Source organism: Pediculus humanus, genomic scaffold (assembly GCF_000006295.1).
Source record: "Pediculus humanus corporis 1103172107434 genomic scaffold, whole genome shotgun sequence".
Taxonomy (NCBI): domain Eukaryota; kingdom Metazoa; phylum Arthropoda; class Insecta; order Psocodea; family Pediculidae; genus Pediculus; species Pediculus humanus.
This window is the reverse complement of record NW_002987056.1, coordinates 79,123-105,159: the sequence shown is the minus strand read 5'-3', so window position 1 is coordinate 105,159 and position 26,037 is coordinate 79,123. Positions and strand designations below refer to the sequence as shown.

The 26,037-nt window shown below is 26.8% G+C and overlaps 1 protein-coding gene across 1 annotated transcript; it reads right to left on the bottom strand.

The window, feature by feature from the left end:
* Positions 1–1,053: 1,053 nt before the first annotated feature.
* Phum_PHUM082950 (protein singed, putative) lies at positions 1,054–14,442 on the bottom strand (the record flags this gene model as incomplete). The annotated part of the gene is made up of 6 exons (XM_002423695.1): positions 1,054–1,257; positions 1,374–1,509; positions 2,757–2,918; positions 3,011–3,167; positions 12,880–13,040; positions 13,718–14,442. The coding sequence occupies 6 exons, from the start codon at positions 14,440–14,442 to the stop codon at positions 1,054–1,056; spliced, it is 1,545 nt and encodes a 514-aa protein (XP_002423740.1).
* Between the last annotated feature and the right edge of the window lie 11,595 nt (positions 14,443–26,037).

Here is a 26,037-nt window from a genome sequence, read left to right as displayed (position 1 = left end):
TTTCGAACACCTTTTTTTTTATTTTTATTTTATTTTATCATTATTACAAATAGTAAATATTTAAAAAATAATATTGATAATAATAATAATAATAACTTAGGATAATAAAATAATTAAAAAAATATAAGAAAAAATTGTAGAAAAATGAAAAAAATAAAATAATAATAATAATAATAATTAGAGTTAAAAATTAACAACATTAACACAGTCTTGTTTTTTTTTTTGTATGTAAAAGAAATACATATAAATACATAACTATAATAATAATAATAGTAATAAAATACAAGTAAATAGTAGCGTTTAAATGAGAGTTACAATATAGCGCTAAAAAAAAAATAAAATTTAATTTTTAAGAATTTTCCGTAGAAAAAAAAAAAATTTTTTTTTTAAATTCGTTGCCATGTTTCCCCCCCTCTTTTATTCATTAAACGACAGCAAAAAATTCATCATATAAAATTTGAGCAAAAAATTTTTTTTTTAAATTTATTACAAAAAAAAAAAAAAATTACAAAATTTATGGAAGATTTTATTTATTTATTTATTTATTATCATTCATTTTTGTAAAAAATCGAATCGAAATAATTTTTTTTTATTATGTTGGCTACACTTGTTCATCAAAAATTAATTAAAAAAATGTCTTTTGAAATACTTTAAAAAAAAAAAAAAAAAAAAATTTATTTTTTGATATGATCTACACATAACGACGTTTTACATATTCTACCTATAATAATAATAATGAATAGAGAGACAAAGAGAGAGAGAGAGAGAGAAATTTTTTAACGTTATATATCGTGATAATAATGATAATAATAATAATGTATATAAATATATTATAATGTTAATATTAAATAAGATTCGAATAGATTATTATTGAGTTTTTTTTTGTTTTTTGTTTTCTTTTATACCGTCAATTAAAGTCGACCATTTTTTATTATTATTATTATTAAATGGAAGACTGGAATTGTGACGTAAAAGACTTATCATTTTTATTATTATTATTATTAATAATAGGAAATTTAATAAATAAATAAAATAATAATAATAATAATTTTTTTAATATTCCCATTTGGTTGCGTTTTCGTATTCTCCATCGCCCAGTCGGAATCCGCCATTTTTATTTGCTACTAAATATTCTCCACGAACTGATTTTATGCAAATCCTCGTGGGTTCCCGTAATTCCAAATAAAAACCCTCTGGAACATCCGAATCCACGGCAACGCATTCGCTATCCCCGTGCCAATATTTATCGTTTTGACCCTTGAAATAAATAATAATAATGAGTTTTTGTTGTTTAACATGATTCCGGTTTTTTTTTAAATATTTTCAAAAAAAAAAAAAAAAACTCGTTTCCGGTTAAACGAGTAGAGGCATACCTTAAAATAAACGACGCCTTTTTCTCCTCTTTCAACTCGAATCGTTTCGTACGTGGCTTTGTTGCATTCAAGTTTGGTAGACGAAGAACTTTTGTAACCGACGAATCCCTGTTCGCATTTCAATACCAAAATGGGCCTGAAAAAAATTTTAACAAAAAATTATTATTATTATCATCATTTCCGAGAGTGGGGAAGAAGAAGAAGGGGGAAAAAGAGAAAGAGAGAGAGAGGGAAAACCATTTCACGTTCTTCCTTCGGGAACTCATACACGAATCTCATCGATAAAACTTTTTTCCGGATGCGTTGACTCTGTTTAACTGCTTTTCTTTTTTATTCAGATCCGGTTTCGTGACGACCTCAAGTCAAATTTCGTGGTTCCACGATAATTTTCTCTATTACCACGTCAAACGTAACGTATTCAATAAGTGTAAATATTTACAAATTTATATTCCGCCATTATCTTTTTTTCTTTTTTTTTTCCAATATAAAACCCAACCGGATATTAAACAAATCAATCGTTTCCGATTATGATTTATCGATCGTCTAATTCCACTTTTTTCGGTAAATTATTACGATGAAGCCAAGATGAAAAATTTCTGTTTCGATTTTCTCTCTCTCTCTGAAAACTATTACGTCGTTTTTTTTTTTTCTTTCGACATTTTTCCTTCCTTTCATTTTTGTTTTTGTCCTTCGGCTGACTTTTTATCTTTTCATTTTTTCCACACTTTTCTTTTCCATCGAATTTAGCTTCTCGTTACTTTTTAAAACGTGACATTTTCCCGCCTTTTTCGACGAGTTTTTATTCCAACTGGAAAATGTGTTGATTAATGTCGTTGACCATCCTCTTTCTCGGTTTTTCTTTTCCTTTCCTTTCTTTTGTTTTTTGTTTGTCAAAGGAATGTTTGCTTCGATATGTACACCGTTCATCGTTCTAGAATTATCCATCCTACTTTTTTTCTCCTTTTCCGACATCACCTGGTTATAAACCTTAACGGTTGCGACAATTTACACGTTCTCTCACTTGGTAAATATTTGTTATTTCTAATTAGAAAAATATGGACGAGGAAAAATTTTTTTTTTCTGCCTACTAAAAACTTGTTCAAATATTTTTTTTTTCTCACATGTTCTCCTCACCCCGAAAAAAAAACCGCTCGTCGATGCGGAAACAAGGATGGATGATGATGATGATGACGGCGACGATGGTGATGATGCACACATGACGTCGTGCAAATTATAAAATAATAATAATAATAATAATTTTTCGTCGACATAAACAGGTGAACAAAAAAAGAAGGGGAAAATTTTTTTTTTTTTTTTGATACCCGTCACGCAATTTTCTCTCTCTCTCTCTCTCTCTTTTTTTTTTGATGTGTTTTTAATTACCTGTTGATCAAATAGAAAAAATATTTGCACGAATCTTCGACGACGTCAGAATTAGCATATAAATGACCAGATCTTTTCGTGGCGACAAATTTCCCGTTGTTGGCACGGAAGCACAGAGACCCATCATTTTGCCAAACCAAATCGAACAAAGCATTTGAAGACCTGCAAAAGAAAAAAACGATTGCGTTATCATTATTATCGTCATCCCTTATTTTTTTTAAACAAAAGATTTTAAATCTCTTGTTCATTCTTACTTTTTGTCACCGCAAGCTTGTATTCCACCGCCTGTTTCCAAAGTCCAATAACGATCTTGCATCGTTCTCAGATACCATCTTTTTGTTGCACCATTAAATTCCAATTGAAACGTTTCGTGATCGGATATTTCATCTTGATTAGCAGTCACGTCAACTCCTGAAATCCATTTAAGAAATCATAGTCATAATAATGATAATAATGATAATGATATTTAAAAAGCAACCCATTGCAACCTCATCAGACTTCGTTTCATTTGTCGAGATAAGAATCATCGAAACATATCGTCCGATTTTAAATATAATAATAATAATAATAAATTTCGAAATGTCGAATGTACAGTCATCGAATCCTTACGCAGCATCCTCTCTAAAAATTTTTTAAAAATAAGAAAAACGCATTCGGGAGAGTTGAGAGAGAAAAAAATAGGAAAAAATCGATCGATTAGTCATTCTTCTACCACCTCTCGATATATAAAATTAAACAACGCACGAGGGGTGAATTTTATTTTTGGGGAAAAATAAAAATAAAAACAACCCTTAAAATAAAAACTCGCACAATTTTTTTACCCTTAACCCCGTCGCAGTCGTCGTCGTCGACGTCGACGATATGTTTTTCATTTCCTCTCTTATATCGACATATTGTTTCTCTCTCTCTCTCTCTCTCTCTCTGTCTCTCCCCGAACATAAGGCAAAGAAATAATATTTTTCCTCATCGTCGTCATTTTTTAATTTCCGCCAAATTTAAAAAGTGGAAAAACAACGTAATTTTTTCTTTTTTTTACTTTTTTTTTGGGCAGTGAATGTCGTCTGCTATCAAGTCACGACCTTCCTTCACTCATTCATCGAACCGAAACAAAAAGCAAATTACACACAAAAAAAAAAAAAAAAACAATCAATTGTGTTCTCGTCTCTCAAATTATACCATCATAATTATAGCAAAAACATGTTCGACAAGGTCAAATTTTCAAAAAAAAAAAAAAAAAACAAAACAAAAAAGCAAAACTGATTCCGATATTTTAAACACGTGTGTCTGTGTTTGTGTTTGTGTTTGTGCAACAAACATGGCGACAAAGTTGATTCACAGTTTTCGTCGTAAAAACAAAAAAAAAAAACAAAAAATTTAACCATTTGCAAAAATACGATTCGCCATCTTAAAATTTTATTTTCTTATCTGCGGAAACGGAAATACTCATCAACGAGTGACACCATAGAATAAAAAATAAAAATGGCGTCCGTATCATATTCCTTAATTCAATATCGAATATAATTTTTCTTCGAATTAAAAAAAAAAATTATTGATAGATCACGACAAAAATTAGTTTTATTACTTTCATAAATATAAAGAAAAAAATTATTATTATTATTATTATTATTATTATTTAATTGAAATTTCACGCAACAAAATTCTTTCTCTACTTTTCTCTCGCGAAAAAAAAAAAATAACAAGTTTAATTAATAAAATGTTTTTCCTCAATTTTTCCTTTTTTTTCCCCGTACAATACGAATCATTTCCGGATTAATATAAACGCATAAAAATACGAAATTGATTTTTTAATTGTCATTCATTCATTCATTCATTCAATCATTCACTTTTTTTTTTTTGTTAAACGTTTTCAATTATCTTCAGGTAACACACTTTCGATCACGATCGAATCACGATTCCTTTTTTTTTAATAATATTATTATTCGGACAAGAGGGTAAAGTTCAAAAACTTGTTAAGTATTATTCGTTCGTTCGTTCGTATGACCTATGAACTCTTTCCTTAATCGAAAATTAGAAAAATGTCGAAAACAGGTTTTTTTTTTTTTCGAAAGATATAATACGAGTTTTTTTTTTTTTTTCAAATCGAATTCCAGTTAACGTAGTAAAATTAAATTAAATTAAATTCGACGTGTAAACGTTGGTAAATTTTTTTTTTTTTTTTTGCACAAAAAATTAAAAATCGTCACGTTTTTCTAAAACCAAACGATTATCGAGTACGAAATACGATTATCGATAAAACCAGTCGAATAAGTCATCGAGAATGAGAGAGAAATAATAAAAATAATAATAGTAATAATAATAATAATGTTAACGATAATTGAAATAAACGGAAAAACAATTTGAATTCCAAAACCGTTAGAATTTTTTTTTTTGATGTTTTTCTACAACCACGTAGCACGTAATTTTTCCACTTTTTTTTTTAATAGAAACTTACTAGAAAATAATAATAATAATAATAACTTATTTTTTTACGCATAACGCACGTTTTCATCCTTCGTTTTTTTTTTCGACTGGAAAAAAATTTTTTTCCTTATTTTCCCATCTCGATTGGAAAACTTTTCGAATTTTCCCCCGAAATTTATTTCACCCAAGAGAGTGGGGGGTGAGGGGGGGAAAAAAGGAAAAAACTTTCGATTTTATAACCATCGCGATCGATATTGCGATCGATACGAAATCGAATCATTATCGGAAAATTTTAATTATATTAATAACTCGTCAAATTTTTTAACTTGTTCTTTCACCGTCGTTTAACCAGAGTCTATTTTTTTGGGGGGGAGTCTTGATAAATAATAAAGCGTCTCAACATCTTAATGATAATAATAATAAGTTAGTTTTAATTGTAGTGTGCGTTGATCTCGTTTGTCTGCTGTCCAAAGACGGTTCAAACGTCAATCCCGTTAATTATTACAATATGTCACGTCTTGTAAGTATAAAAAAAAAATAAAATAAAGATGGAAGATGAGATTAAATAAAATATTTCTCGTAATGGTTCTAAATAAAAGGCTTCATCGATTCACGTGCACGCACCCCCCCCCCACACACACACGCACGAATTTTGTAAATTTCGGTTCTTTTTCTTATTATTACGCCGCGTAAAAAACTCCGACAAAGGAAGAAAACGTTAGGAAGCAATAAAAAAAAAAATTTTTTTTTTTTTTCAAAGTTGGTATACATTTTTTTTTTTTCGAAAAACCCATCTCTAGACGACGAAAGCAATAAAACAAAAAAGCAGAAGAAACAGATGATAAATTCGGAGGAGACGAAAAACCGAAGGAAAAGTCACAAATCGTCGCCGCAGACAAATTAATTTGTTTGATTCGACACAATCAGACGAATGAAATTGAAGGGTCGGACCGACCTTTGACCTTTTAATATGATAAATAAAATCTATTTAAATTTTTCAAACAATTCTCCGGATAATGAATTAATTGTTCTATGAAAAAAAAACAAAAAACAAAATGTCAAACGAAAAACCGGATAAATAAATAAATAAACTTTTATTTTTTTATTTTGTCACACAAACAGGGGAATCCCCCCCCCCAAATCATTTTCCTTTTTTTTCGTTATCATTATCATTATTATTATTATCTTTTCCGTTCGAAACAAAAACAAAACGCCGATAAAAACAAAATAATGATGATGATGATGATATTTTCATAATGACGAATAATCATAGAAGGATATTATTAGTTATTGATAATGATATTAAATTCACTTTATAAGTGCTCCTCGTTTTATCAAAATCCCCCTTTTCGAAATTTCCTTTCCAATATTAATTCAATCACTATTTAATGATGATTTCGAAAAAAAAAAAAACGATTCAATCCAATCGAAATAAAGAGTTTAAAAAAAAAAAAAAAAATGGAATCGTTTACCAAAACCTTCCGACAAATAAATGGATAGTAAATGAATGGAGAGGGAGAGGGAGGGAGAGGAGACCAGCATTACAATACCTAAAAATCTTCAAGCATGTACCCAAAATTAACAAACACGTGATTACGTCACATCGTCGACGTAATCATTCAACTTTTTTTTTTTTTGCGTTCAATTATTGCCCTATTTGTCATAAAAAAAAGAAAAAGAAAGGAAAGGATATACGACTCGAATGATTTTTAATGAGGAGGAAGAAGAAGAAGGAAGAAAAAAACGGGAACCATTAAAGGGAGAAAAATTATTTTCGTACCACTTATAAATAATGAACCCCCCCCCCGTATGTATATATATATATATAAATTTCTACCCTTTTCCTTTTCGTGTTTATAAAAGGTTTTCATTAAAAGTGATTTTTAACATCCTTCTTTTACCTCACCCACATCCCGCGCACGCGCAAAGGGTGAAGCACAAACGCCATTAAATAAATTGAACAGAGGGATGAGGGGATGAAAAATCCCTTAAAATACGATATATTACTAGAGGTATGAGAATAATTGTTTTGTTTTTTTTTAAAGGCTAAAAATAGCAAAAATATTCATTTTGAGATCACCGTGAAGTAGGATGGATGAGACGATTTAAGATGAGACGACGAATTCAACGACTAAAAAAAGCAGACGACGTTTCGTCGCGACGAAAAAAAATTATTATTATTATTATGAAGATTTAACGTCTTCGTAATTGATTAATTTATTACGCGGATGATACGCGGAAAAATTAAATTGGAGAAAATTAAAAAAAGAAACTTTCGAATATTTATTATCATTATTATTATTGTTATCATTATTATTATTATTATCATTATTATTTAATGGTTTCTTCATAGCCTAATCGAACCGCATCGTGGTGACCCTCGAGGAGAATTTAAAAAAAAAAAAAAAAGTTAAAAGAAAAAAATCGATGATGACGTTAATCCTTGTTATTTAAAAAAAAAAAAAAAAACCTGATTGACTGACTGACTGACTGACTGACTACGTCACGGTAAAATGAATTTTTTTTAACGTAAAATTTTAAGGTCCTGAGTCAGAGGTTGAACGAACATTTATAACGAACAACATTAATTTGACATAAACAGGTTTCGTGCCTGAAAAGTAAATCACAAAACTCACGATTTATTTATTTATTATTATTATTATTAAGACCACGATGATTTTTTTTCTTTTTATAACCAAATAATAATAATAATGATTTATTTTTTCCTCCCCCTCCCTCTCGTTTCCCGTTTGATAAAAAAAAAATTTTATTTTCATTGTGATATTTTTTTCCATTGCAATAAATAAAACTTTTCTTCGTGGGGAGCGGGGCGGGGGGGGTTTCGTCATTGTACTTGTTTGTAGCAAAAACAAAAAAAACAAAAACAAACAACAAAAACAACAACGACAAAAAAAAAGAAATAAAACTTGTTCAAAGAGTTTTTTTTTTTCTTTTATACTTTTTTCAATGTAAAACAATTTAAACAAGCAAACAAACGAACAAACAAACAAACAAAAACAACATTTGCAAAAACAATTTTTTTTCCTATCCCTCCCTGTCTCCCCTTCCCCCCAGCATTGTAGATATGATTTATTGCTTTTTTTTTTGTTGAATTTGCATTGTTTGTATAATTTCTCTTTTTGATATCTGAATTTTTTTTTTTTTTTATTTTATTTTCTCCGGAAGTTTTCAAAATAAAAATTATTAATTAATCCAGCTTCATCATCATCATCATCATTATAAAAAATAAAGCCAAACAACAACAACAACAACAACAACAACAATAATAATAATAATAATAATAATAATAATAATAAAACAATAAAACGTTGAAGGAAATTTGAAAAATTTTTTTTTTTTTAATCACTTTCATTCAGAGTGCAATAAACTTTATTATCATTATTATTTTTTGATTCTCCAAAATTTTTTACTGGAAATTTTTTTAAAACTTTATAACTTTCCAAAACAAACAAAAAAAATTTTTTTTTTTTTTTTTTCCGTTACACGGTTAAAATGATTTAACGACTTTTTAACTTCCGATAAAAATTCAATCATCGATATAAAAATTTTCCTTTTCGTTTCCTCGAATGCCCCAAAGAAGGTAAGAAGGAAAAAAATTTAAGCGAAAGGACAAAATGGATAGGAGAGGAAGGGGGAGGGAAAAAAAGGGGAAAGGAAAAAAAAGAAAATTTTTTGTCAATCGAACCGAGGCGAACGAGGAAGGAAACAATCGAAATCAATTCGATTAATTAGAAATTTTTAATATAAAAAGAAATCAATCAATCAATCAATTCATTATCAATTGCGCATAAGGATTGAGCGTCAGCAAAATTTTTGCTACAAATCAACTTAAATAACGTTTTGCGTTTTTTTTTTTTTTTATCTTGGAACAACACCAAATGGATTTTAAAAAAATCGTTCAATGCGTTTTACATCACGTTTTTTAACATTTTTTTTTTCTTTTTTCCAGGGAATGAAATGCAAAAACGTTTCATTTATCATCGATCCGTGAGAATTATTATTTATGTTTTACATCCTGTTCGATTTTTTTTTTTTTCGATGTATCGAATGAACTTTTCAAAAAAGAAAAAAAAAGAAAAACTTTTTTTTTTTTTTAACCTTGACTTTTTCCCCCAAATTTTCCTTTTTTTCTCTCTCTTTCTCTCTCCCCAGAGTAGAGTATAATCAATCATAGATAGTAAAATTTCATGGAGTTACACGCTCATTATTATTATTATCACATATTTCATCCTCTCGAAACAAACGAACGAGACTTCGCCGGAAGGTTGTTTCTACCTTTTTCTACTACCACGACTCCCCTATCAATTTTTTTTTCTTTATTCCTTTACTTGGCCATTTTCTACTATTACTTCTTGCTCTAAATTTTTACCCCCATCGAATAAAAGTTGGGGAGTAGGGAGAGAAAAAAACCTCGACTGATTGTTTCGTGACCTTTATCAAAAACCGTTGCCTTAACCGAATTCGAATTATAATTTCAATGCGGAAATAAATAAAAACCAACGATTATTATTATTATTATTTTCATGGAAATGCATCAACAAACAACAAACCGATTACAAAAAAAAACAACAACAAAATATTACGCAACGTCAAATTCTTCTCGTAAAATCCAATTGTAGTAAACAAAGTGGCAGAAGAATACAAAAAAAAAAAAAAAAAATGGAACGACGGTTAAAACAAAAATAAATATTAATTTAAATAAATTGATTTGAACGAATTTGAAGAATTCCCCCCCCCTTGTCCCCGCTCCCCTTAATAAATTTATATAAAATCCCGAATAAGAATTCCGATGTCATCATTTTTCTTCTGCTTTCATTAAATTTGCTTAAAAACGTGACGTGACGTGACGCTTGCCGTCGAAACGTAATCGAAATAATTTATTATTATTATCACCATCATCGTCGTCACCATTTAAATCGCGCGTGACTTAAGTGTACGACACTCAACACATATATCCGTAAATGTTTTCATAAGATAATTATTTTTTTCCTATTAATTTCACCCTCTTCGTCTCTTCCCTTCCTTCCTTCCTTTTTCTTTTCCTTTTCTCCATAAAAGGTTTTTGAATTTTTTTCGCCTTATCCTCCATTTTATCTTTTTATTAGAGTCGTTAAAACGCTTAATTAAAAAAAAAATAAAAATCCGTTCCTTTCGTAAAGGTAACGTCTTAATAAAATTTATTAACATAGAGTAAATAAACGTGGACAACGGTTTTGAAACTCCGCTAATAATTTACTCCGCGTGGAAAAGTGCGTCGCCGTCCGTTTCATTTTTCTTCCACGTCGTCGTGGCAATAAAATTTCATCATTTCAACGGACAATGAACACGAAATGAATATAAAAATGGGGGTAAATGCTAAAAAAAACTCTTTCAAAAAAAATTTGAGAGGAAGGGAGGAAACGTTTTGGGATTTGAACTTAAAATTTCACACAAACCATGAGAATTTTCTCGTACTTGTACCTTACAAAAAGAGAGAGAGAGAGAGAGAGAGAAAGAAACGATTCCTCTTTCGTAATAACTCGCCATTGTAAAATGGTTTGACGGTTTCCAATCTTTCCACAATTATTTTCAATTAAATATCCTGCATTTAATAATAATAATAATAATAATAAAATTTCGTTTTCATTTTCATTCTCCATGTTTGAAAGTGAACAAAACCGCAATTTAAAAAAAATAAAAACATTTATATTCAACGAACGCCTACAAACTTCCCGGCAAATACATTCGAAAGAGTTTTATTATTATTATTATTATACGTAACGGGTGAAAGAAACGTTTGAAAATTAAAATTAAAATTAAAAAAACACCACAGTAATTTTTTTTTAAAAACCGTACGTAAAGTAATTATAGTCATTACAAATCGAGATCTGTATTAAATCTAATGTTGATAGAGAGAGAGAGAGAGAGAGAGAGAGAGAGAGAGAGAGAGAGAGAAACATGGATTCGTATACCTTTATTTATTAATATTATTATTTATTACCTTTCGCTCCAAGGTTTGACTTTCGAAAATAATAATAATAATAATAATAATAATAATAATAATAAAGAGAGTAATTTTCACTTTTGTTTACCGCGGTAAATCATAATCGGACGAATAAATAAAAAATTGAGAGGCGGCCATTTTGATTTTAACGAACCTTTTTTTTTTTTACAGAGAAATTTCGAAATTTAAATGGATTGAAAATAAAAAAAAATAAAAAATGATACAAGACAAATAGTAAAAAAGAAAGAAAGAGAAAATAAAAAAATACACGGGAGAGAGAGAGAGAGAGAAGCAAGTTTTGTATGGATTCATTTTTTTTTTTTTTTTTTTTTTTAAATTGTCACGGAGTCAAATAATATATATCCTTTTTATCCATATACTTATTCATTAGTCATACATTTCCTGGCTTACAAAAAAAAACAACAAGAAAAAATCTTCTAGAAAAATATGACGTCATACACAAAACAACACCCTTTGAGAAATCGCAACCCGTTTTCTCTCTCTCTCTTTCTCTCTCTCTCTGAACATCGCAATAAATAAAACGTTATGATGTCAATACTATCGAATATGAAAATTGTCGTCGTCGTCGTCACTCGGAACAAACGAACCCGTTTGTTGTAATAATGAACAAACAACGTTTTTTTACGGATTCAACGTGTCGTGCAAAACGTCATTTTATCATTATCATTATTATTATTATTATTTTTACAATTAATTCACACGTTTAAATTAGTACGATAAGAACAGTTTTCTCTTTCTTTCTCCTTTCCCCCCCCCCAACTTATTCCAACGTTTTCTTTCGTCTTCATCTTTGACTGTGTAATATACAAAAGACGAGAGACAAACGACTCTTTCGTCGTCATGTCCCATCTCTCTCTCTCTCTCTCTCTCCCTATTTTAAAATAAAATAAAAAAATCTCGTCATTCATTAAATCGGATTCTTAATAATAAAAAAAAAAAATGTCTGTCATTGATTTCGGCTTTTAAATACTTTTTTTTTTTTATTTACTAAATATTTACGAGTTCGAGACTTTGATTTTCAAGATTAAAAAAGAGAGAGAGAGAGAGGGGGGTGGGATATCAGAAAAAAAAAATTTTCACGAACAAATCAACAAACACGAACGACATGAAAATTTTTTTTTTTTTGTTTTTTCCACGACAAAAGTAGTTTCGTACACAAACAATATGACATAATAATTGAAACGAAACAAAGAGAGAAACAACGATTGTGTCTCAAATAAAAAATACAAAACATTTTGGTTGTTGTTGTTGTTGTTTTTTGCACGAAAAAAAAAAAAAAACAAACGATCACGACCGTGACGAATCACATTTCGGAGAAAAACAATTAGAAAAAAAAAAAAAAAACAAAAAATTCTCGAAATTTCCATTCACGAAAAATGAAACCTTTTCCCTTGAGATTAAACGCACCCACGCGTTCATTTATCCAGGCTTACTCACGAATAGAACAAAATCAATTTAAACCCAATACAATAATAATAATAATAATAGTAGAAAAATATCGAGCATTATCTCTCTCTCGCACTTACTACAAATGTTATCCACGAGATTAATGTATTCCCCCCCCCCATTTGTTAATATTAATGACACGAAAAACAAATTAAATATTATTATTATTATTATTATTATTATTATTATTATTATTATTATTATTATTATTATTAGTTTAAAATCTCTTACCTTGCTTAACTGATACATATCTCGAATTCAATGCGGCAACAAAACTTGCTTGAGGGAGCGAATCTTCAAGAGAAAACAATTCATCTTTTGTGACAGTTTGTGAACGAGTTTTAAGGACGGCTTTTGACCCTATGGGTGATAGATACGCCCCGCATCGATCCCTACAAAACAAAAAAAAAAAATAATAATAATAATGATAATCACTTTTAAAACGACTCAATTAATTTTTTATGTAATCGAAAACGAAAAAAAATATGTAAGTACTCGTATATAGGTCTTAAACAACAACCTTCGGGTGTAAAAAAAAATTTAATCAATTTAAAATTATTTTCCGAGTAATAAATTTAAAAAAAAAAAATAATAATAATAATAATTAATAACCGTCTTTCATTTTTTCAAACCGTTATTTTAATATATATTCAAATTTTTTAAAAATATAATAATAATAACTACAACGATGATGAGACTTTTGTTTTGTTTTTCAATTTAAAACCCGTAACTGGTAAAAAATTATTTTTATCATTATCATTTTTTTGTTTTGTTTTATCGACCAAACCTCAAACCTAATTTTCCATAATAATAATAATAATAATAATAATAAAAGAAAGTGTTATAATTGCCTAAAAGAACAAACTTTTGTTTTTTGTTTTTGTTTTTGTTTTCCCCCCCTCGATTGACTTAAATAGAATTTTTACGATTGAAACGATACCGGATGTGACGTAAATTATTTATTATTATTATGAGAATCGTCAATACCGAGACAATAAATAATAATTTTCACTTTTTCTTTTTTTTTACGCAACAGGGATTAAATATTGAAAAAAGGTAAAAATTTTACCTCAGAGCCAAAGATCCCTGATGATATTCGGCGGAAAATAAGCAATTGACGTTGCATTCGTCAACGAGTTTTCCCTCCCTCGACAAATATTTATTGTTGCAAGTGTGAAGAGCGTATTTTCCGCCGTCGTCCAATCGGAATTCCAACGTGAACAAAGTATCTTCTCCCCAGGGAATGTTTGCGTCAACGTGGATTTCTTCCAAATTTTCCGACAAGTGAGCGAACCTTTTACGTCCGATGGATCTCAAATTGACTTGTGGACGTGCCGCGAGGTGAACCATCCAAAATTCCGTATCTCCGGGACTTTTGGCCGTGCACATCAACTTATCGGAACTCGCTCCGAGGAAATAACCTCTCACGACGTTCCGGAAAGCCCAACGTCCGGACCCGTCATCCGCGACGGATATTTGAAATTTAGAACTCTGATCTTTTTCTTCGGATTCGCAAGTCACGTTTCCGAACGAATCCACCGCGAGATATTTATCCAAATGACTCCTCAAATAAATGGTACTGTCTTCGCCGCTTGGTTCCAACGACCATATTTGTTTCTTCTTCAAACTCGTACCGTTGGCGTTTATTTTAAATCCGAACGTTTCCGCTGTCAAATACCGGAATTTTGAATTTATAAGACCGATCGTCCAGCATCCCTTTTGTTGATTTTGACTTATTATGTCTCCGCCTCCGTTTTGATCGTAATGACCGTTTAATCCGTTAACGCCGTTCATTTTTTTTCAAATTTTTTATTCTTTATATAACGACCTAAAAAGAAAGAAAATAAAAAATAAAATTTTTAAAAACTACTACTACTACTACTACTACGCCATTGAGTCATTTCAAATTATTTTCTACTCTTCGTAGAACAGGAAGAACTAAAAAAAAAATATATCCTTATAATCGCCATTAACAACCGCCATTATGAGTTTTATAATTGACACATTGCATGTGTCAATTGTAATTATAATTGAATGTTTCGATTTAATTTAACGGAACGTGGACAACATTAAATAAAAATTTTTTTTCACAAATTTATTATTTAATGTCTTAAACAATTATTAAAAAAAAAAAAAACCGGAAAATTTACGATCGATTAAAGTTTTTCTCGAAAATAAAATAACAAAAAAAAAATTTTTTTTTTTTTTTTTTTTTTCATTTTACGTTTGTTTAAACTTTTAAACAAACATCTGATGATTCGATTCAATTAAAAATTTTCTCACAACTTTAGAAAAAAAAAAATTAATATTTGAATTAAAAATATAATTATCTTATTTTAAAACTACAAAAAACAAATTTTTTTATTTTCATTTGTTTTTATCACACTCACAAAACCATTTTGTGGTAAAAGGGTTAAAACTTTCATGTTAAAATTCATTTATTATCACGACGCATTTTATGACTTCTCTCTCTATCTCTATCTCTCTTTCTCTCTCTTTCTATCTCTGTCAATGTCGACATTTTAAATTCCAAAAAAAATTAAATTTTAACCGAAAAGATGATGCGACACTCGGAAATGTTAGTCATCGACACTCTTAAAATTATTTTCATAATAAAAAAAAAAAAAAAAAAAAAACGAAAAATTTCAACTCCTTTCCTTCAAAAGAAATCATCAGGATCGGGGGAGGAGAAGGAGGGAGGGGAAATAAAAATTTTCCCAATTAGTCACCGACGAATCAAAGATTTTTCCAATTTCGGAAAAAAAAAAAAATAAAGAATAAATTTTTTCTTTTTTTTTTTTTATAATGCAAGTGTTGTGTGTGTATGTGTGTAAATAACAATTCAATAATAATAATAATAATAATAATAATAATAATAATAATAATAATAATAAACCTTAATCATTAATATTCATTCGGTTTATTCTATAAGGTAGTTTTCCATGCCAAGTCATGCACACGACAAACATTACCAACGATTCTCCTCACATACTTAATCGAAACAAAACAATACAAAAAACCATTCGAACGACGTTCAATTAAACAAAATAATAATAATAATAATAATAATAATAATAATGATAAAAATAATAATAGATAATAAATTTATAATCATTCGACGACAATCTCACGACAAAATCTTTTTAAAAAATTTCATTATTTTTTTCCCATTCGGGACATCGGAACGGTGACCGGGAAAATTATTTAAAAAAAAAAAAAAAAAAAAATCGATGACGTACACATGACCGTTACAAAAAAAAAAAAAAACTGATTAAAGTAATAAAATTTACGGCACACAATAACATTAAACATTATTATTATTATTACTACTGTTATTATTGGTATTATTACGATGTCAATAAAAAAAAAAAAAAAAAACTAGCATGCAACGTTATGAAAAAAGGAAAACATGATTTTTCTTTTTTTTTTTTTTTTTGATAAATTATATTTTGAATCCGTACTAAAAAAAAAAAAAATAATAATAATAATGGCGGTGAAATTTAATTGCTACCGAATAATAATAACTTTGTTTGAACCCCCCTTCGCCCTGCCCCTCTAACTTCGAAAAAATAATTTAATTGCTCGAAATACAACCGATTAATTTCATTTTAACCGTTATGTAAATGATAATGATGATAACAACACGATAATAATTAAAAAGGAGAAAAAAAAAAATTTTCTCTAAAGAGAACTAGAGTCGTGTTGGATTGGACGAACGGTCCACATTTTCAAAAAAAAATTTCCTTCATTTTCGAGGTATCAAAGATTACATGTAGAAGATGACGTCAATGAAATCGGTGATGATGATAATAATAATAATAACACCAGCATTTGAAAAAAAAAAAAAAAAATTTTTTTTGTTTAAATATTACTTAAAAAAGATGAGCAGCTTCCGACATTTTCCATTCGTTTCATCTCACACGCAAATTAAATTCCATTTAAGTTTTTTATTTTTTTAAAACAGCTTCACCGACTCAAACCGGATAAAACGATGGCGTTAATCGGACAAACGGTTGTTATTAATTTTTAACCCAAGAAATTTCCGGAAAAGTTAATAATTTACAGCCGAAAAAAAAAAAAAAATTCAAAATGGACGCAAATCATCGACCATCATCATATTGAATCCATATCTCATAACGTTTCACGACGAAATCGTATTTTATTTATTTATTTATTTTTTTTTTTTTTTTTCACTTTTATTATTTATTTATAATAATAAATTTATTTTTTTTTTACACTTTTTTGCTTTTTTTTTTTTTTATACGCCGGTTGCTAACGAACATACGAAAGTAATTAAAAAAAAGAAAAAAAAAAAAACGAGAAATAAGGTGAACGTGCTTGTTTTGAATTTCTTGTGCAGTCAGACGCATACGAAAAGTTTTTTTTGTTTTTCCAGTCTGTCTAGCGATACCTGAAAAATTCTGCGGAAAAACAATTAAACTTTAAAAAAAAAAAAAAAAATTGTAATCTTTTGTTGAGACCATTAAAGGGAGAAAGAAAGAAAGAGAGAGAGAGACGGGAAACGAACCAACAACAACAATATTAAATTTTCCCCTCCCTCTCCCCCTCCCCTCCATTAACAAAATGTTTACAACACATAATGTTTTTCCTAATTTTTTTTTTTTTTTTTTTTTTTGTTATAAAAGTAAAAACAAGAGAAATTTTCATCGGTTGAAAATTTATTTAAAAAATCCTTCCAAATTTAAATAATAATAACTAAAAATTAATTTTTTTCATTTCTCCTTTTGTTTTTTTTTTTTAGATTGTTCGGTAACGTAAAAGTAACAACAAACAACAAACAACAACAAATGACTACTAATATAATTTTTTTTGGTTAATCAAAACCCAAATATTTATTTATTTCATTAATGTTTAAACTTCTTTCGACAACTTTTGTTTAAGCCCGAAAAAAAAATAAATAAATAAATAAAAATCAAACGTTCCCGGTAGGTGATTAATTAATCATCAGGAAGAGAGGGAAAGGGAAGGGGGAAACGGGAATAATCCGGGACACAAGAAGAGGGAAAACAAAATTTTGATCATTGTGACGTAATTAAATATTGTTTTCTGTTTTCAATTTCGCAAAACTTTTGTTAAAATTTATTTATTTATTTATTTATTTTTATTTCTTATTAATTTTCAATCCGAATTTTTAAAAAATTTGAAATTTAATAACATATGATAATTAATTAATAAAAAACTATTAATCATAATAAATTTTTTTTTTTTAAACGAAATAAAATAAAAATAAATTATTTAAAAATCGTTATGGTGCGTCGGTCATACGCGAAAAAAAAAAAAAAAATTAGTTTTTATTTTTTTTATTTTTTTTGCGGTTTAATAATTTTTTCTTTTTTTTCTTTCTTTTATATTTTGCGGTTCCTTAAATCTATTAAAAATTAAAATTTAATTTTTTTAAAATAATTATTTACCGTGTAATTAACGAAACATAAAAATAAAAAACGTGAAACGTGGCAGGAGACTCAATGATTCTACCGAATCATCAATTTTTTCCATTTTTTTTTTTTTTTTTGCTTTTCACGTTTTACTTAATTTTTTTGTTTTTTAAACATTTCCACTATCCTTATTTGTTATTATACATAAATAAATAAATAAATAAATAAATAATTTTTTTGTTCAACAACTTGCAAACACGTATTTTTTTTTTTTTTTTAAATAAAATAATTAGGATCGATGAACAAGAGGTCATTTTTACCGGTCGAAAAAAAATATTTTCACGGTAACTTTTCTGTTTTTTTCGAATTCGTTCGATTAACTTTTCGAAACCGTTTTAATAATTTCTATTTTGATTTTCTAAAACCCACTAAAGCATTCGAAAATAAATTACGTGTACAAAAAGGAAAAAGGAAAAACAAAAGAAGGAGCTTTTGACCTTTACTTTTTCTTTTTTCTCACTTCCTTTAATATCAAAATGGAGGACTTTGCAGCAATTTCTTTATCGAAATATAAGAAAATCGTAAAAGACAAAGAAACTCATCGAGATGCGTTGAAAACAATAGAAAACCTTAAAACCTCTTTTTTTTCTTTTTTAAAACTCCATTGAGTTAAAAATTAATGACGTCATCCCCCCTCCTTTATAACATAATTAAATATCCGGTACAATTTTTTTTTTTTTTTTTATAGCGAAAACAAATTAACATAAATAAATACTAATAATAATTTCAAAATGGCAATAATATTAATAATAATAATAATAACAAACAAGAGTCGACATAAAAAAAATTTTTTTTACCATAAATTACGTCGATACCGTAAAAAACCGTTTTTTGGTAATAAAAATAAAAATAAAAAAAAAACTTGACCATAACGATACAGTTTTAATTTTTTTTTTTTTTTTTTTTTTGGAATTTTAAAACAAATAAATAATTTATTTTTATGGATATAAAAAAAAAAATTTTCTTAACGTGTAAATTCATTAATCCAGTGACCTCAAAATTCTCTTTTTCACTTTAGGCTCTCCCTCTGTCTCTCTCTCTCTCTCTTTTACCACTTCCTTATATTATACACCAATTTTACAATGATGTGTTATTTTATTTCAACTTGGAAAAAAATAAAAAAAAATAGTAATAATAATAACAATAAAAGAAATATGAGTGTGCGTGCGTGCGTGCTAAATACGCGTTAAAATCCGATGCGCAAACACCGAATTTTTCAAATAATAATAATAATAATAATAACGAAACCAAAGAATTAAATAATAATAAAAAAATAATAATTACTCGTATGAAAAACCGTCGTACAAACAAAACGACTACAAAATACCAACAAAAAAAAACTACAATCAATTAAAACATGGAGAAGAAAAAAGAAAAAAAAAAACAAACCCAACCTCGATTCAAAAAAAGCAATTCGAAAATTCTCAAAGGAAACCGTAAATGAATTTTTTTATAGACAGAAAGAGATAGATAGATAGATAGATAGACAGAGAGAAAGAGAGAGAGAGAGAGAGAGAGACGAGAAAAAAAAAGGAGATGAAATTCAATGAAATTTTTTTTTTTTTGGAGGAGGAAACATTAAAATTGTATCTAATGATAAACACTTTTTTTTGGGGGGCGAAAATAAAAAAAAAATTATTATAATCATCATCATCATCATCATCATCATCATTACTCGTGTTTTTTTTCCATCCTGACCATGATAATAACTCTTGATACTGATAATTCAAAAAAAAAGTAGATGAAATAATGGATATTGAAGTGCGAATTTGTAAATGGCGCGATAACGAAATTATTATTATTATTATTACTATTATTATTAAATCGAACAAATGATTTAACATTTTTTTTTTTTTTTAAATAATTGAATCCCCCACTTATTATTATACCTGTACGCGGCACCTGTACAATGCGCGTTCCTAAATACCTGTAATATGTTTTTTTTTTTTTTTACTCATCGAATCCGTACGTCGAACTTATTATAAATGACGATGAAGATGATGATGATGATGATGATGATGATAATCATATCGTATATATATATGTATGTATTTATATCATCCGCGCACGGTTTTTAATTTTTTCACAACCGTTACTTTTTATTTAATTTAATTTTTTTTTATTGTAGTTGTAGCTGTTACGGGTATTATTAATGCTTATTTTTATTATTTTCCATTATTATTATTATTATTATTATTATTATTATTACACACGGAGAAGGAGAGAGAGAAAAAAAAATTATTAGAATAATAAATTACGGTTTTGAAATCACCATCATGATGATTCTCGATTTTTTGATTTTTTTTTTCGTTTTATGGAAACGGGAAATAGTAAACCGTAGTAGCGTAAACCCCCCTCCCCCCCAATTTTATTATTATTATTATTATTTTAAAATAAAAAATTAAATTTTTTATTCGTTTAATAAAATCATCATCATCATCATCAACAACAAGTGGATGAATGAATGAATGAATGAATAATGATTCGAATCTTAAACGCATCAATAAAAATTCGCTCTGATTTTATTTATTTATTTATTATTATTATTATTATTTATTAGTAATAATTTTTACAATTAATTATATATCCTGTTTCACTTGTCTTCTTCTACTTTCATCATTTATTTATTTATTTATTTTAATGGTTATATTAATCATTAGAATAAATTATTGTGTTTGTGTCCACGTGTAAGTAGTATCCATTTAACGGTAAAAAAAAAAAAGAAAGAGAAAGAAAGTAATAATTTTGACACATGTTATTGATCTTCTTTCCTTTTTTTTTTTTTTGACATTAGATTATTCGTGATGTAAAAGAAATCGGCAGATAATATCTATTTTTTTTAAACGAGTTAGTACTTAAAAACTCTTCCCTCTTATCAATACTGACAATAATAATATCGAACATACTGAACAAATAATAATAATAATAATAAGTAGAAAAAATATTTTAAAAAATTTATTTAAATGATTAACGTAAAAAATACATGAGTAGATACGATGATATTGGGATCTAAGGTACAATAATTTATTATTATTATTATTATGGTCATTCTTAAACACGACAAGGTTCTTATTTGTCGGGGGGGTTTTTAAGTTCATTTATTCCAGGTTTCTACCCGACGCGATTCCTTAGGGACAAATACTCGAATTTCGTTGGTGCTAAAATTTTCCGAAGAATGTGGGCCGTCCCACATAGTGCGATTTCCTCGATGGTTTCTTCTTCTTTTAGGTTCTTATTATTATTATTATTATTATTTTAACGTTTTCGTTTGGATTTCGCGTAAGATTATAAATAATTTTTTTTTCTAAAAATTTACAGTCTACCGGTTTGAATTAAAAAAAAAAAAAAAAAAAAAAGAACGGGATGTGCATAAAATAATATGAGTAACACTCCGGAAGGAGATCGATCATTGTTTAAATTTTTTTCTTTTTTTTTTAAATATTAAAATTAAACAAAATCTTTTCTAAATTATTTAATTCAATTTTTTTTTTTTTTGGTTGTTGTTCCGGTGAATCATTTTAAAAAAAAAAACCCAACCGAGGTTTGAATTACATAAAAATAATAATAATAATAATAATAAGATTCAGGTGAAAACTTGTTTTTGTATCTTTTGTTATTATTCAAAATAAATTTTTTTCTTTCTATTTTTTTTTTTTTTTTTTTTTTTTTTTTGGAAAACAAAATTTTTTTTTTTTTTTTTTTACGTCAGACGTTATATTAACTACTTTTTTTTTTTTTTTTTTAGATTAAAAACTTTAAACTTAACTTTTGACTCCATCTTTATAATTTTGACAAAGTCTACTTTGCTATCATTATGTTTATATGTGCATTAAATGATGATGATGATGATGATGAACACCGTGAAAAATAACATTTTACATTAATTACCCTCAACAGTAATGTTTAAATTATTTTCAGGGGCCCCCCCACGACCACGACCACGACCACCACCATGACAACGATCGATAAGACCCAAGCTTTGTGGGGCATTCATGGATTTAAAAACTTTTTTTTTTTTCAAAACATTCCCAGCTAAAAAATATTTCAGGTATACAAAATTTTGTAAAAAAAAAAAAAAAAAAAACGACAAAATTATATTCGATTCATGTTTTATATTTATATACTTCGAACCTTTTTCCCTTCCATTTTATTGAATCAAAATACAACAAATAAATTTAAAAAAAAAAAAAAAAAAAAAATGGTACTCGTGTCCATGTGTAAAAAATTTTTTAACACTTTGTTTAAATAAAAAAAAAAAAACAGATTTCCAACATGTTGTCTGTGTACATAACAAATGAATTTTTTAAGCCATAACAATTTATTTTTAATTTTGTATAGAAAATCAAAAAAAAATATTTTTTACAGGCTTGTTAATATGGTTGGTTGTAGAAAAGAAAAAAAAAAAAAAAATTCAATTGTAACCGTCGTTTTATTAATAAAGAAATAAACACCCTCTTAAGGGAGGTTTTTTTTTTTTTTTTAATAAAAAAATCAGGTCCGGCCTTTAAATAGATTTCATCCCTTTTTTTTCAGGCAACAATCAAACAAGCAGACAAACAAACGACAAACACACACACACATCAGGCTTCTGTAATTTTTTCGGGAGTGGAATAATAATCGTTTTAAACAAATATACCAAAAGTTTTCAGGTACTCAAATATTCTCACGACAAATATAAAAAAAAACTTAATTCAAACATCGTTCTTTTTTTTTCTACAAAGTCCTTGACTTTGAGAAAGCGAGCCATCTTATTATTTTTTTTTTAATTCAAACTTTTTCCTACCCCTCCCCTCCTCTCCCCACCCCTCGAATTAAACTATACCAAAGTCCTCAGAGTTAAATTTATAAAAAAAAAAAAAAAATTAAAATTTTATGGAAACAAAGAAGAAAGGTCAGTAAAAATTCTTATCATGGTGGTCACTGGTGGATAATAATATTTTTCAAAAATTTTATTAAAAATATAAATAAAAGATAGATTTATATATATATATATATATACAAAAAGATACGTTTTGATTTATTATTATTAAAAATAATAATAATAATTTATATTAATACTCAATGATGATGATGATGATGATGATGATGATGAACAAATCCGTTGATTCATTCTTTAAACAGTTAAAAACAAATATAAAATTTTTTTTATTTATAATTATTTATTTTCTTATTATTAATATATATTTGAGGAAAGAGAGAGAGAGAGAGAGAGACAACATATGCACTCATACACAGTTAAAACATGAGATTATTATTAATACCAATTAAAAAATAATAATAATTTTTATCTTGCACACAACACACACACAGAGACAATGACATGTCCACAAGATGTCAACATCCAAACAAACAAACAAACAAATAATATATAAAGTTTTTAACATGTACAATACAATCCAATGCAAAAAAAAGGAGAAAACAGAAAAATGTGGAAGCTCAACAGAATTCATTCAAGCTCCTGTTTGTGAAATTTCATAAAATCAATAATAAACCAACCCGAGAAGTCATATATATAAAATAACTGCATAACAACAACTTCTTTTTCTTTTTCTCATTTTTGCTCACACAAATAACATGTTTGGAAAAAAATATAATTATACCTTATGATTTAAAATAAGAAGAAGAAAAAGAAGAAAATTCTTGTTCACTTACATAAATAATAATAATAATAATAATATTGAAAATTATTTAATTCAAAACAAAAAAGAAAAAAAAATTGCAAACATTGCAAACAATTTTTAATAATAATAATAATAAATATTTTATTGCCTATTTGAATTGTTGAAAATATACTTTGAAAAATAAATATTAATAAGAAAAAGTATTATTATTATTATTATTTTCACTTTTATTTAATAAAAAAAAAAAAAAAAAAAAAATCAATGTATACTATATATATATTATAGTCTCTAGCCTGAATTCAATACCGTTATTGTGTTTATGGGTTGTAATTTGTTCATTGTGTAGAAAAAGAAAAAGTTATTATTGCTGAATTGCTTCATGTGAATTTATTTATTTATTTATATTAAATAAGTACCTTATAATAAATAATAATAATAATAAAAACCTATATTTTCACAAAGTTCTTGGGTATGAAGTATCAAAAAAAAAATTTTTTTGATTTTTCATCATTCATTCATCCATTAATTATTATAATTCAATTTAATGATTTGTTTAATATGTTAAATTAACAAATGCATAAACATAAACTAATAATAAATTTATAAAACAAAAAAAAAGAATCAACTGTCAAACGAACCGTTTCCAAAAGAAAAAGTAACCAACAAAATGGAGATGTGTAAAATTTTTATGATAATAATAATAATAATAATTAAATAAAATGAAATTAAAACTTACCGGATTTTCTTTTTTCAAATATAAAAAAAAAAAAAAATGCGAATCCGAATATAAATTTTCGTTATTTTCTTTTTTTTCTTGTATAACGTTATTATTATATTATATAAATTAAAAAATTATTATTTCTGACAAAATAAAATAGTTAGAGAGAGAGAGAGAGAATAAAATGGATGACTTATAAAATACAAAAAAAAAAAAATTTTAACTCTCACTTGTCTGTTGAAAACCTCCGAAGAGACTGACCGGCGTATCGAGTTCGTAGCTGCACGTCAAAAACTCGTAACGGGAGGGGAGGGGGGGGGAAAAAGAGGGGAAAAGGGAAATTAAAAATGTCTTGTAATCCATGCGCGTGAGACTACTGGAGGGTGTAATACTTGAAACCATTCTTCCATTTTTTTTTTTTTTTTTTTTTTTTTTTTAAATAAAAATAATAATTTATAATTGCTTATTCATTGAATATGTTTGTTGAACTCGATATTATTTAATATAATTCAAAACAAATGCATTCAACTTGTTTAAAAAAATTAACTTATAAATGTTTAACATATCTTATTCAGTAGAACAGAAAATTAATAAAAAAAAAAATTATGATGCATAGAATAGAAAAAAAAAAAAAAAAAGAAAAAACTTACATTAAAATAATAATAATAATTATGATATGGATATAATTGTTTTTAGTTAAAATAGTAAAAATTTATTTTGTTAACAACAATGCCTACCTTTTAAACTTATTCGATTACAAGTTTTTGAATATTTAACATTATCGTTTATACAGACAAAATATTTATTCAACGATGAAATTTATAAATATCTACCTGTTCGAAAAACCATAAAATTTATTAAGCTATTTAAAAAATTCTTGATATTTGCAGGTTTTCCACATTAAATTACATGAATTATTACATTCAGTATATTTATACTGAATAAAATAAAACACACATAAATGATTAAAGATTTTTAATAAAATAAAGGAAATTAATTTGAAAGATTTAAGAGAATTTTATTTTAAATGGTAGTAAATAAAACACCAGAAAGTTACTCGAATATAAAAATTATATTAAATTTTTACAATGGCACTTTTTAAATGTTTTTAAAATTAATTTTATTTCTATAATGATTCAATTGTTTTATTTAAATATTAAATATATTAAAGTGTATATATATATACATTTATATATTAAAGTATAAAAAAAAATTGATGAAGTAATATCAAATTTGCTTTATCATATTTGTAATTCCATTTTGAGGCCTAATAATTTTTACATTGTGGCAAATTCATCGATAAGCAAAAAAAATTTGTTTAAAATAACAAGCATAATACTTAAAGGATAGTAAATATTAATTTGTGGTAAATTAAATATTTATTTCATTAAAATTATAAAGGAAGGTTTAAACCCTAACAATCAAATTTTTACTTTTTAAAAAATAAATAAACCAAAAAGAAAATGATTTTTAATTGTTAATAATTAATGAATTTAATAAATAATGCGGTTTAAATAGAAAATAATATTTCAATATAAAAAATGAAAAAATTAACATTATTACTTAAATAAATAACATTTATCTTATTAAAATA